This window comes from Electrona antarctica, assembly GCF_951216825.1.
Source record: "Electrona antarctica genome assembly, chromosome: 12".
Taxonomy (NCBI): Eukaryota; Metazoa; Chordata; class Actinopteri; order Myctophiformes; family Myctophidae; genus Electrona; species Electrona antarctica.
In genome coordinates, this window is record NC_136793.1 from 17,950,297 (window position 1) to 17,965,614 (window position 15,318).

Consider the following 15,318-nt stretch of genomic DNA (forward strand, 5'->3'; position numbering starts at 1 on the left):
ATGTGTGCGTGCGTGATGCAGACCGACGGCGCGTCCTCCTCATCCTCCTCGGGCTTCGGCCGGACCGTGTGCGTGGTGACGGGGGCGTCGCGCGGCTTCGGCCGCACGGTGGCCAGGGACGTGTCCCCGTTGCTCGGACCGGGCTCCGTGCTGTTGCTGGCGGCCCGCAGCGGCGCGGACCTGCGCTCTCTGCGGGAGGAGCTGGTGAGCGTCAGCTGCGGGTCCGCTGGTGGAGGAGACGCGGGCGGTCTGTGCGTGGAGTGCGTGGCGGCGGACCTCGGGGTGCAGGACGGAGTGGACAGCGTGGTCAGGGCGGTGAGACAGCACGCTGCTGCTGGAGGACACTTTGATCAGCTGCTTTTGGTCAACAATGCAGGTGAGATGAAAAAATATAGCCTACACCGCCATAACTCCATCGACTTTATTGGCGCAGGAGTTGTTGGCCGTATCGCCTATGGTCGTTACAATAGTTTGGACAATCCAAACATTTAAACTCTGTTTTAAAAAACAAACTGTATAGACTAGGCCTATAGTATACATTTACTGTTGTTTTCTATATATATGCCACCATTTAAACCCTATAGTCTATATATACTCTTTACATTATAGTTTAGATGCAGTCTATTGGAGGAGGAATGGGGATGCTGCAGAGGGACTGGACAAAATACAACAACAACAACAATAATAATAATAATAATTACATTTTTATATTATTGCATGTTTAGTGATTCAAAGCCTATATAACACCAGACACCAACAACAATAACAATGTCATATAGGTTTAAAGGTTGCATGTGGTGCCTCAAACAAACTCTGACTGAAACCATAGCTACTGTATAAGAAGGAAGGATCACCTTTACTGAAGCTGGTCATTCTTATTCTATATAAATATAATAATAACCTCAACATAATAATATAACATAATAACACGTCAATAAAATGAGCTATATATACAGGGTTATAAGCAGCTCCAAACATATCTATTTCAAACTAGGCTACTTACTTTCCAGCAATTTGTTCTTAGATTTGTGTTTGCCAGAAAAGTCCTCATCATTATCTAGAACAGAACAGTAATTCTGAAGCTAAATTAAATGCTTTTATTTTGTAATGTCTTCATACAGTATGTGTCTCTATCATATTGTCTTGGCCTGACCAATAGATTAAATAATACGATTTACATAATTTCACAATTCTTAAAAGTACAGTAACAAAATAAAATCAATAATGAATGAACAAATAAATGAATGAATAGAAAGGAATATTTGCAGATAAGACAAGTCTATTATCTCTTCTGCACTGTAATTGTATGTTTTATTATTCTTTTGTTTCATTGTATTGAATTGCTTTGTTTATGCTGGCCATGACAATCAGTTGCATCACGACAATCATGTGTTATCTGCACTTTGAGCCTTGCTCCAATATCCTGCAGCCAAATACATGACTGCTCTAGTAGCATCTGGGGTTCACAAAGCTTTTAACTCGAGACCCAAAACTGTTAATCTCTCCCCGGGAGTCGGGACCCAAACTGCTAAAAAATAGTTTTACATTTTTATTTGAAGTGACACTATATGTAACTTTCCTCTTCTACCCCGGATTCGAACCTGTTTTCCTGCACAAGTGCTGACGTTTTTTTTATACCATTGAGCTAATAGAGTCGACTTGCCTGCTCAAGGACATTGAATCTTGCCCATCGGGGCAACATTTATGTCAGATCCTGTGTCTAGGTGAGATCAGATGAGACATGATCTAAATCTCTCAATTGAAGAGCGGGGAGGCTATATACAACCACCCCAAGTGTATAGTTGTATTGTATTAACATATACTCTATACAGATTGTATACGTTATATTGTATCAACATTTCCTACCATGCAGATTTATCATAACATGCATGTAACCTCATTCCAACTTTTATCTCCATCTCACCAGGAGATGGAGATAAAATGCAGAAAGAAAAATGCAGAAAGTGTGTAACTGGAATTAGATGTGCTACTGTACGTTTCGGATGTTAGAATGCAATTTTCACAGTGAAGCTCTGAATAAACTAGTGTATGATTGATGCACCATGACTACATATAATAATAATAATAATAATAATAATAATACTTGGCCTATTCATACAGCGCTTTTCTATACTCAAAGTCGCTTTACATAAACAATAAAAATAACTTTATTGCGAAAGTTAAAAGGTAAAACTATAGGGGATTATGATAGGTAGGTATAGGGAATGCAAGTCTGACTTCTTTGCCCTGGGGATGGGGGTGGGGTGGGGGTGGGGGGGGGGGGGGGTCATGCAGGTGGTGATCAGTATCTTGAAATCTATTCTGGGATGTGATCCCTGGATCGGGTTCATGAATGAATTACTAGTGTATGGTGGATGCTATGATTATTATTACATGATTGTTATGATCATGCATGAAATAAAAATGACAATTTTGGATATAACTTGTGAAACTATCCTGGCACGGTGGCACCCTAAGGTGCCGTTATGCAAGTCTAGGGGTGCCGCAGCATACTTTGATAATTCAAGGGTGCCCGCTGGCCTAGCGGTCCAGGCACATACCACATATAGGCGCATGCCTGACAGTGTGTCGCGGGCTCGAGTCCCGGTCCCGACGACCTTTGCTGCATGTCATTCTCAGTCTCTCTCTCCCTGTTTCCTGTCTCTCTTCACTGTGTCCTATCAATAAAGGCAGAAAAGCCCCAAAATATCTTAAAAAAAGAAGAGAAACCCATGCAGCACATATTGAAGAGTCCTGGTCCTGTGTGGGGACGTGTCCCAGTAACATCAATTAAACAATGTGTTTCTCTCCTAGCCTCTCTAGGGGACATGTTAACATAATGTCTCTCTAAGGGTTAGAGGTTGTGGAGATATGGACAGGGGGCTCCATCTTGTCCACCCTTATCCCTAAACTTATTTGCCATTTTTTACTATTTTGAAAATCATCTACATGTTGTGAGCTTGTAGATCAGCTATTTTAACTATTTTAAAAGGTTTTTTTAAATAGTAAAAAATGGCAAATAAGTTTAGGGATAAGGGTTAAGGGGTGGCGCAAGATATAGCCCATAATGTTTGTGTCCTAATAGCGTCTCTAGCGGACAGACCCCGCTATGCCTGGAGATCTACGGACATGTTAATATGTTATTAAATAATAATGAACATGTAATTTCAGCCTCTCTGGGGGACGTGTCCCGTTATGCCAGGAGCTTCACGGACATGAAGGACGTGGACTCATATATGTCACTAAACATCAGCTCTCCTCTGTGTCTGACCGCCGCTGTTCTGCAGGTGAGATGTATTCAAATTATATAAAATTATAGTTTTTTGTATGTTGTTAGTTTTAGTTGTAACTAGGCGTCAGAGTCTGGGCGTTCGACTCCACCACGGTGAATCAGGCTTTGTCGAGCGTCTATATATGAACCCAATTAGCCCTTGTTTTGGGGGTGGGAAGCCAGGGAGGGCAGGGAGTGTGATAATTGTCACTGTACGTACTTCTACTTGCTGGGGAGCGGAGCCTGTCAGCAAGGAGTGTTGGGCAGGAGAAGTAGGACGGAGGCACTATGTCCTCCCGGTGGGCCCTCCTTACTGACTGGCAGGTGAGTCAGTAGGATACAACAGCAGTGATTACAATAATATACTCTAATAAAATAAATGGGAAGAACTACTGGAAAGGCATGCTTTTCAAGATGGCGTCCACCAAGGCTGCCGGGAGCTATGCAAACAGGCCACTAGGGGATGAGCCCAACTCGTTTGCGAAGGTTATTGGTTATTGAAAACCTTATTGGTTATTGCCCATCTTATGCCCATCTAACAGCATGCCAAAAATAAAAAACTTGATAATAATATTGTATTATTAACTATATAAACAGGCCTTTCCAAAGCGTGCAGGGCTGAAGCGTACTGTGGTCAACATTTCTTCTCTGGGTGCGGTGAAGCCATTCCCATCTTGGGTCCTGTACTGCAGCGGGAAGGCTGCCAGGGACATGATGTTCAAGGTGCTGGCTGAGGAGGAGCCTGACATCAGAGTGCTCAACTACGCCCCGGGTGAGTCAATGCTAACCCTATAACCTAGGGGTCTTAAACAGGGGGTCCGGTACCCTTAGGGGGTCCTCAGAGTTACTACAGGGGGGCCGCCAAATCTTTGTGTGATAGAAACCTATTTTTACCTCTTGAACTCTAGCCCTGGTCCAGTGCGAAAGCTTCTGCTGCATACGGGTAAAAATTCCACTGCTTTATTTTATTTTATTTTTGGTAAAGTTGGACACCTCGCACGGTGTCCAACTTTACCAAAAATAAAGTAAACCACTTCGCTGATCACCGAAACAAAGCTTGTTTTGTATTGCCGAAAGTTTATTCTGCAGGCTGGGAAGCTTCTCAGCACCCCAGCTTCTCTGTATAATATACTTTTTTGACATAAAATCAACAGATCTGGTCAACATAAATTACCCATTGACCAGATCTGCTGTACTAAATAAAATATGTACAGAAGTGGATTTTTTTTACCCGTATGCAGTGCGTGAATCTAGTTTGTGTCCGAGCATAGGCATGGTAACGTCCCGCCTGCCTCTGATTGGCCTACCGACACTGCCCGTCTTGACTGTCCTCCGAGGTGGATATAGCTATGGATAGTCTGATGTGAGGTTACTCCGTGGTGGAAAATAATACAAGTACGGTATAATACTGATACAAGAGAACATCTGTAACTTGTAAGTTTTATTTTTGTAGAAGAGGCAAACTAATATTGTTTATGCCGTTTGCTTTGATGGAATAATTGATTGAACATGTACGCCGTAATATGATTTGATTTGGGTGTGTTCTAAATAAAGTGTTTGTTATGGTTGATTATTGTGTAAGTTATTTGTATGTGTAGACCTAAACGTGAAACATTATTGTACTGTAAAAAGGTCTCTTTTCCCTTCACCTTTATCATTTTTAGTATAATATAGTATTAGTTTACTATAATTAGATTAATACACTCTTGTATTATTTCCCACCACGGAGTAACCTCGCATCTCGGAGGACGGTCAAGTTGGTAGGCCAATCATAGGCAGGCGGGGCGTTACCATGCCTATGCTCGGACGCAAACTAGATTCACACGTATGCAGCAGAGGCTTTCCTGGCAGGTCGCTAGTTTAGAGTTTAGAGTTTTATTAGGATCCCCATTAGCTGGTGCATAGCAGCAGCTAATCTTCCTGGGGTCCACACAGAACATAAAACATGACATTCGACATGAATGACATTACAGGACAATGTAATATAAAAACAGCATTACATAGAATACATACAGTACATGCAATACTATATAAAATGCATTCCCATAACGCAGCAACAGTAATCATGGGCTAGGTGGTAGAGCTATTTAAACATGTTCTTATTTAAAATGTCCACTTCAGTTGGCACGAACAAAGTCTTGTAAGTTGTAAGCCTTCTTTTTTGTTAATGAGAAAACAATTCTTATCTAAACGCTGGGGCAGAAGTGATATGTAAGATCAGTAGGCTATGCTGGACACAGGGCACTCCATACACAAACAATTAATGCACCGAAAATACCTATCATCACCTCATTCTGAACATGAATAATAATAATAATAATAAAAATAATAACAACAACAACAACAACAATAATAATGCTGATTATGTTGTCCTCAGGTCCTCTAGAAACCTCCATGCTGGCAGAAGCCAGGTCCAACACAGCAGATGCCAGTATGAAGCAGTCCCTCTTGGATATGTTCTCCCAGGGTCAGGTCCTCACATGTGAGACCTCCTGCTCCAAGCTGCTGCAGGTTCTGCTGAGAGATGAGTTCACAAACGGAGTACACCTGGACTTCTATGACAACTAGGACATGTGACGACTAGAACGCTGCTTCTATGACCTCCAGTATGAGGCCATTGTTACATATTTGGGTCCCTCAATCGACACTGAAAAACCCTCAGTGACCCATCTTCATTATGATTGGTCCTCTCTAATGCTCATTATAGATGGAACCAGTTCTGTCTGCTCACTCTGTCTCACAAGAGGGCTGTGGACGGTTCAGAAACCTGCCTACCAGTGACATCATCGGGCAGGTTTGGTCATTTTGTTTATATATGTTAATGACTATTAGTGAGGACCAATTATATGAAGATAATACAGTACACTGTAATGTTACAATGAGTATTAGTGAGCACCAATTATGTGAAAATGTGTGAAGTGATCTTTTAATTCAACTCTGAGAGTGTACAAATGGAACCAAATGGACCTGTTAAGAGTCCATTTGGTTTCATTTGTACACTCTCAGAGTTACAGACCTGTAAGACCGCTGGGGGTCCCCAGACCACATGTTGTGAAGCAGCTTGATTGGTTGCTTCCTTAAAGGATTAGTTCAGATTTTTGGACTTAAAGTAGGAATGTAGTAAAGTAGGAAATACTTGCCATTAGTATAGTGGTTGCAAAGGTATTAATTGAGTCCTGTGGTGGGAGTTTGGTGAACTTTGGGAGAGAGAGGTCAAAGTTGAACAAAAGTTGCGCTATATGGTAGATATAGGTCAACAATACAAAAGACACTGGTTTTGTGGATTCATTTATTTTTAATGAGTGGCTCCCAGTGCCCCCCACCAAATGACTGGAACTACTTAATATTCACCAAAAGCAGACCAGAACTCCCACCACGAGCAATCCATTTTGCAACCACTATATTTATGGCAAGTATTTCTTACAGCTTTATATTAATGGCAAGTATTTCCTACATGCAGCTTTAAGTCCAAAATCTGAACTAACCCTTAAGGGACCATAATGGAGATTGGGTTCATTGGATGTTCAACAGTGGGGTCAGGTATCCCTAGGGGTCCTCAGAGTTACTACAGGGGGGGGGGACTTTTTTTTTGTATTTTAAGTATATTTTGATGCCACCACTTTTACAGGCTATGTTTTTTTTATTTTGTTTTTTTTATATAAAGATTTTTATTATTAGTTTTTCTATTGATAATTTACTTTGAGAACCAAGCCTGATCTAGTGACCTGAAACCCAGCTGTAATCCGGGTGCTAATTGTGCCTTATTTCACATCATTAACCCATTAAAACCGGGAAAGCATATGCCATTTTAGATTTTAGCGTTAGCTATTCAATAATAGCAGATCTATAAGCTCATGTCACATAGCCCCTCCTATATACAGGTTTAATGTTTGTCTTTAGTTCAATGTTTGTTTAATAAACATTGTTCATTAAACATTTAATAAACACAAACAAATCCATGACCAAATATATTTCATTTGGGGGTCCTTGGCACGATTTTAATGGGCTCAGGACCAAATACAACATTCCAGCTTTCTTTAGAAACAGATCTGGTGGTATGAGTGTGATGTGTACTGATTTAAAGTTTTAAACGCTACATTCTAGCATTTATAGTCAGGATGCCTTAATGTGTTCATGTGCATGAACACACAAAGCCACCCTGACTTCATAAATTGTAGAATGTAGCGTTTAAATCCATTTTGACACATCATGTGCACACACCCACCGGATTGACTTTGAAAATTCTATAATGTACTGCATTTAAATCGGTTTGAAACATCATGTGCACTTTCTGTTCTTTCTGCAAACGGTCAATAAAACTGCAACCATTCCATCCATGCTATGTTGAATGATATCAAAGTCTTGGAAAGAAGAAGGAATTTCAATATTGGATTCGGGCCAACAATTTTATCCTAGTTTGGGGTCGGGTAGGGGAACAAATAAATAAAGATCTTCTATGAGCAAGATTATTTGTCTTTAAACTACTCAAATGAAGTCTTTACTTCCCAGTTCCCACTACAGTTTACTTTAATAGTAAAAGTAAAACTCTCTCTCTCTCTCTCTCTCTCTCTCTCTCTCTCTCTCTCTCTCTCTCAGGATATTATAATATTACTGACTAGTGCAGATTATCCGCCACTGTTGTGATGTAGCGTGTCCAATAGAGGGCGCTGTTGAACTGTCTCAGTTGAAGCATGCGAAACCTTCGATTTGTAGTTTGCTGATCCGGTCTGCAGTCAGTCTCGCGTCTGGTAACGCGAGACTAGGTCTGCAGTGGATACGGAAACTGCGTGTGTGCGTTCTACGGTTCTACCGAACCATAGGTACCGAACAGTCGAACACACTGTAGCGTTGCAAAAGCGCAAAGCTCAGCTGGTCGTGGTCGAGGTTACCTCGGTTTTATTCCAGAGCAGACGACGAGGTAAGACGAATAAGAAATATTGAAACGACAAATAACATATCTCGATACAAACTGGACGTGATAAAAGAAGAGATTCAGAGCCAAAACATACGAGATAATCACGTAAATAACAAGGAGACGCAAAAGGCGCCAAAATCCAGTAATAAGCGGGTTCTTTCCGTCTCCCCAACTCTATGTTTTCTGTTTACTAAAGCGATAGGGAGTTACTGAACAACATTCTATGGCCCACACTTTTATGACTTGATTGAGAGCTTTCAAAATGACCAGTTCAACAAGATCTACTGACCAGAATAAGTATAATCCCTTTGCTGGAAATAATTTAAACTAATTTAAGACACACTTGGAAGTTGGAACGGTTACGGTTACGGGACGGGACATAGAGGGGAATGGAATTGGTAGGTTTTCTTGTATATAAAGTATAACTTTGTAATGCTACTGACATTTTAGTGCAACACTCTTGAAAACAACGTATTGCATGTCAGTTCAGTCAGTGTATCACTCAAAATCCCCATACGTGGGGAACGCCCCCATATATGGTGCCGCCAAGGTCTTGACATCATCAGGGATGGATAGTAAATCAGGGATCATAGTAAATGCGACGTGCTGTTGCCATTAAGCCCATATATGGAGATCCCTGATGTCATCAATATTAGTATACTATATGGATATATGTCAGAACCTGTTCTGACATAACATAATGGTGATCCTTCCCCATCCATCCTTTCTCTTCGATGTCTCCCTTTTAGTCTAGTAGCCAGCCCATAGAGCCCCATTGTGAACCCGGACATGTTGAGTAGGCCTACACCAAGGTTTTATGTTAGAAATGTTTAGTATGGGTCCCCAGCATGTAGAAACTGCCGGATGCTAACTTGCATATGTTGAGCAATTTTCATAATTGGCATAATATGTGTCCATACCAATTACAACCTATAGAAGGCAAAATATTCAAAATTTCATCATGCTTTATGTAGCATGTGATGTGTCAAACTAGGGGGTTTTCTAGCTGCAATTTGCAACTCTAGATTTGTTTACAATGGGATGAATCTAGAGTTGCAATACCCTCCATTGACTCCCCACTCATCCAATTTGGTTTGTGATCTGCTTGTCTTAAACAACGTTAAACTCACCAACATTGCAGCTGTAGTCCAAGCTTGAATTATACTCTTTCAAACTGCCGAGCTTGTTTTTCATAAAAATCCCCCATAGACATGTTATGAGCTACTTTCTGTCAAGAAATTCTGTGCAGGTTTGGAAGCACTCGTCATAAGTCACTGAACGGCCCAGCGTACCACCTGTTTCGAATTTTTACATAATGCAGGAGGCAGCAGCGCGACCCGTTAACACAAACGAGTGCTTCCAAACTGCAACACTTAGAAAAAGAATCACCTACAGAGGATGTCTTGACAGAAAGTAGCTCAGGATTTTTATGAAAAACGAGCTCGGCAGATTGAAAGAGGATAATTCAAGCTTGGACTACCGCTGCAATGTTTGTGAGTTTAACGTTGTTTAAGACAAGCAGATCACAAACCAAATTGGATGAGTGGGGAGTCAATGGAGGGTATTGCAAATTGCGGCTAGGGGTTTTCATGATGCTGAATCCATTCCAAGCATTAGTTTTGCAAAAAAAACACTCATTGGGCTAAAAACGGCCAATGCCGTCATCACAAATTGATGATGTCAGCACATTTGGGTGGGCATGGCCGTTTTAAGCCCAATGAGTGTTTTTTTGCAAAACTAATGCTTGGAATGGATTCAGAATCATGAAACCCCCCTAGTTTGACATATCACATGCTAGATAAAGCATGATGAAATTTGCCTTCTATAGGTTTGTAACCAAATGGAGTCACACCGTACTCCCAGTATCACAGTTACTACGCCACTCCCAATTACAGGGTGGGAGACCCGAAAGGTAAGTGTTCAGTTGAGTGAACAATGGTGAATAATGATGGTCGGTTGCTCATGTACATAGAACTTTATTTAGAAAAGTACACAGTATTGGCCTTTAATCAAAACACATTTCCAAATGTCACCAATATAGATTGCAAAAGGCTTAATTAGTCAGATCATAACTTGGGTAAATAGCTGTACTGAGATGTCTTATTTGATTAGTTCCATACACACAGGTAACACTGCAAATGAGCAAATCGAAGCCACTCAGAGCCAAAGGTAATAGGCATTAAACGCTTTAAACACAGCAAAGATCACTGCAAAACAATATCAAAAGGCTAAAAGCCATAAACACAGCAAAAGGGGCAGTAATCAAGCGCCAGTCTGCAGCATAACCATTAACCAAGTATATGTCTGTCTTTGATGCCTATTAAAGCAAGTTTGGTAAAGACGACAATTAAGGACTCGTTTAACGCCACATGGGCTATTTCAGGTACAGTATAAAAGAATAAAAAGGTAGCAGCATAGAATTTAAAACCAAAATAAAAGGTAAAAAAGAACAGCGGTTCAACAGTACACGATCCTGTAATAGAGCAAACATTGAATTAGCCTCACAATTTATCCTGGGTCTAAAGTGCTTGCCATAGTCATAGTACTTAGAATACCATTTGGCCGTAGCCCTCATTAGCATTACACTAGTACTATAAAGTGCATTCCAAGTATTGTTTTAGTATGCAGGTTAGCACATACCCTGTTAACAGGTGTCAGGGCATCCCAGGTTGTTTGTACAGTGTTTGCTCGTTCAGCACACCATGATCTGTGTAATATAAACACATTATGAGAACTCACATTTTACACATTATAAAAAGACGTAATGCTGTCGCAATACAGACGCTAAGCCTACCTCTAGACTCATGTCACACACACACACACTAGCAGCCTCTCGTTCCAGCTCGTGTGTGTACCACGCACACACACTCTAGCAGGGCTCTCGTTCACAGCGTCTACCAACGAGATAAGCATTGACATAAATAACTGGGGCACCATTTCTTAGATTCAACGGGTTGTTTGTGCTATCGCCGTACGAGGCAAGCCTACCTTTGTTTCTAGCAGCCTGTATACCAACATGCATACAATGACGGCTGTCCGCTCTAAGTCAGAGCTCCACCAACGTCTAACAAGAGAAGCGATAAACGTAAGTAAGAGGTTGTTTACATAAGTCAACCTAGAAACTAGACAGCACTATATTAATTAAAACTACGGCTTACCTCGACGCTGTAAGTGAGCACAAACTTGACGCGACGCCAGACCGTTTGAACAGACGCCGGAAGTGGGCAACCTGGGCAATACACAGCTTCACCCTATGCCTGACTAGCTACGTAATATGCTGAGCTGAGGGGGTGGTGCTAACGAAACACCGGCAGTGTCAGTCACACTGATTACATTCGCCCCCCCCAAATTGAATCGGCGTCCCGACGATGTGCCCCCTGAGAAGCAGGCCCCTATTCTTCCCCATTGTGCTGGTGACATACTGTTTGACGATATGGCAGCCGGTGAGGGTTGGGGTGGCAACCAGCATTACTTCGACTGCTACGGCGCAGACCAGGGGAAGGTGGCGATAGATGTTCTTCTGAGCCTTCAAAGGATCCCGGGCTACTTCCCTGGTCTTGTCCCGGATGCAGTGGGCTCCCTTGATCCTCAGGTTCTGGTGTTCGTATTCCTGGATCTCTTCTCACATCATCTTCCAGGACCAGAATGATTGATTCCTCCGAGTCACTTATGGCATGACCTGGAGGTGTACGGTCCCGAGTGACAGGCACTAGATTTACCGGTTGGACATCGGGTCCCTCCCTCTCTGGTGCACGCCGCAGCTCTGTTCGGTGTAGTCGCAAGGCAGGGCCTTCCTGGTGGACAGGGGCGACGGTATATACCATTCCCTGTTCATGGGGTCTGTTCACCACCCGATAAAGGCAGGAATGCCAACGGTCTTGGATCTTGTTCCTCCCTCTCACCTGGTGATTCCTCTTGTACACGAACTGGCCCACTTCTAGACCAGGACTAGTCACCTGCTGGTTATGTTGTCTGTTCCGTTGCTCTGCTTTGGCATGGAGTTGTTGCCGTACGTGGTCGTACACTGTCCTTAGGGACTCTTGATGTTTTTGTACCCATTCCTCTGGGGCCTCCTCACCTGGGTCTTCGTCACCGCCAAGGAGAAAATCGACAGGGAGCTGGGGTTCACGGCCAAACATGATATAGTGGGGCGCCAAACCAGTAGTGTGATGCGCAGTAGTATTGTAAGAGTAGGTTAGTTGGGACAGGTGCTGAGGCCAGCGTCTTTTTTGCTCTGGTGGTAGAGTACGGAGGAGGTCATGGAGCGTCCTATTGAACCGCTCGCACTGGCCATTTCCCTCAGGATGGTATGGGGTCGTCCTGGTTTTTTTGATGCCGTAGGTGTCACACAGCTGCTTTATTATCTTGCTTTCAAAGTTTCGGCCTTGGTCGGAATGAATGCGGCTGGGGGGCCCGAACAGGTGGAACCAGTGTTTCACCAAGATGTCTGCCACCGTGCTCGCCCGCTGGTCTCTTGTTGGGATCGCTTGTGTGAACTTGGAAAAAACATCCGTAATCACTAGGACATTTTCTCGTCCATCACTGGCTGGTTCTAATAGAGTAAAATCCATAGCTAGTAGCTCATTAGGTCGAGATGCCTGGAGGCTTCCCCTGTATGCCCTTACTCTAGGGCCTTCTTTTGCTAGGATGCATCTCCCGCAGTTACGGCACCAATTTTCAATGTCCTTTGACATACCTGGCCAGTACCCCCGATCCCGTGTCAATTGTAAGGTGCGGTCTACACCCTGGTGTCCATGGCCATCGTGCACACTCTGGAAAACCTTTTCCCTGAGACACTGGGGTAATAGTATTTGGAGAAGTTCTCTACCCCCACCTGGAGGGTAGATCTTTCTGTACAGCACCCCTTCCCTCTCCACCAGGCGTCTCCACTGGCGAAGCAGCTCTCTGCACTCTTGGCTCAGCTGTTCACGCTCTTCCCGGCCAGGGTTCCGCCCTTCGCGCCAGTATTTCTCCACAGGGCCAATAACTGGATCTTGTTTCTGTAGTGATGACAATTCCAGCAGTGACAAGCTAGGCAAGGCAGCCATCTCACGAATGTGAGTTTCATGGGAGACAGGCGAGGCAGGCTGAGAGTGGTGTAAAGCCGCCGGAACTTCTACCCCAGGGGTGAACCGGTCCAGATACTGTCTCGATAAAGCATCAGCATTGCCATTACTACGACCTGGACGATATTCCAAGGTGTAGTCAAAGGAAGCCAATTGGGAAGCCCATCGCTGCTCCAGTGCTCCCAGCTTAGCGGTTTGGAGGTGTCGGAGGGGGTTGTTGTCTGTGTAGATAGTTACTTTATTGCCCAATAGGTATTCTCTAAATTTTTCTGTAACGGCCCATTTAAGGGCAAGGAACTCAAGCTTCATGGAGCTGTAATTATCCATGTTTCTCTCGGTTGGTTTAAGGCCTCGACTAGCAAAGGCTATCGGCCTGCGCTTCCCGTCATGGTCTTGAGAAAGAACTGCACCCAAACCACCATGGCTGGCGTCGGTCTCAAGAATGAAGGGCTTCTGAAAGTCGGCGTAAGCAAGGACTGGGGCTGTAGTCAAGCCTTCTCTTAGCGCCATGAATGCCTGTTCACAGTGTTCGTCCCAGAAGGTGGACAAGGGGGTTTTAGGCGTCTTACCCTTCTTGTTGGGTCCACTCAACCGCGCCACCAGGTGATGGAGAGGGGCTGCTAGCTTGGCAAAATTCTCCACAAACCTTCTATAATAGGAGGCAAAGCCCAGGAAGGATCTTAGTTCAGCCAAATGCGAAGGCCGCCTCCACTCACGCACTGCAGCTAACTTGTCTGGGTCTGTGGCTACCCCCTGTTCAGAGACAACATGGCCGAGATACTTGACTTTCTTTTGGAAGAAATGGCATTTGGATAGCTTTGCCTTCAGGCCTTGTTGATCGAGACGGGAAAAGACCACTTCTAGACGTTCCAAGTGTTGTTGTACAGTAGAGGAGTACACAATGATGTCATCAAGATAAAGCAAGACTGATTGGAAACGCTGGTTGCCAAACATGCGCTCCATTAAGCGCTGAAAAGTCCCGGGTGCATTACATAAGCCAAAAGGCATTCGGTTAAACTCAAATAAGCCAAAGGGGGTACAGAATGCAGTTTTAGCCCGATCTGCTTCAGCCATCGGCACTTGGTTGTAGCCACTGGCTAGATCTAGTGTGGAGAACCACTTGGCTCCCGTTAAGGCATCAAGGGACTCTTCGATCCTTGGAAGTGGATATGCATCTTTCCGGGTCTTCGCGTTCAGCTGCCTGTAGTCAACGCACATGCGTAGGCCCCCTCCCTTCTTAGCCACCAGCACAATAGGGGATGAATACGGGCTGCAACTCTCTCTGATCACTTGACTTTCAAGTAACTGTTTAATGTGTGCCCTGACTGCCTCATACTGCGAGGGGGGAATGCGGCGATAAGGTTGACGCACGGGTGCGTCCTCTAAGAGTGGGATCTCATGTGTAATGAGGTTGGTACATCCTAAATCGCCCTCACTTTTAGCAAATACATGCTTGTATTTAGTCAATAGGCGCTTAGCATCAATCTTATCTTCAGGCAAGAGGCCAGGAAAGTCAAGCTGTTCAAGGTCAATGGAAGCATTACTGTCCATCTCTACAGACTGTACTGAAACATAAGCCGTACATTCTTGGGTGGATGCATCGATGGATAGGTCTATGCAAGGCGTATTACCCACTACAATATCTCTACCCTCTACAACCTGCACAGTTCCTATCACTCTACGGGGCACTAGCCATACATCAGACTGACCTACATTAGTGACAGGGGCATAGAGGGTCACGATCCTGTAATAGAGCAAACATTGAATTAGCCTCACAATTTATCCTGGGTCTAAAGTGCTTGCCATAGTCATAGTACTTAGAATACCATTTGGCCGTAGCCCTCATTAGCATTACACTAGTACTATAAAGTGCATTCCAAGTATTGTTTTAGTATGCAGGTTAGCACATACCCTGTTAACAGGTGTCAGGGCATCCCAGGTTGTTTGTACAGTGTTTGCTCGTTCAGCACACCATGATCTGTGTAATATAAACACATTATGAGAACTCACATTTTACACATTATAAAAAGACGTAATGCTGTCGCAATACAGACGCTAAGCCTACC

The 15,318-nt window shown here is 43.6% G+C and overlaps 1 protein-coding gene across 1 annotated transcript; it reads left to right on the plus strand.

Annotated features, from left to right (window-relative positions):
* Positions 1 to 6,271, plus strand: LOC306934315 (sepiapterin reductase-like; the record flags this gene model as incomplete). The annotated part of the gene is made up of 4 exons (XM_079516886.1): positions 1 to 376; positions 3,172 to 3,287; positions 3,869 to 4,043; positions 5,649 to 6,271. The coding sequence occupies 4 exons, from the start codon at positions 1 to 3 to the stop codon at positions 5,837 to 5,839; spliced, it is 858 nt and encodes a 285-aa protein (XP_079373012.1). The 3' UTR covers positions 5,840 to 6,271.
* Between the last annotated feature and the right edge of the window lie 9,047 nt (positions 6,272 to 15,318).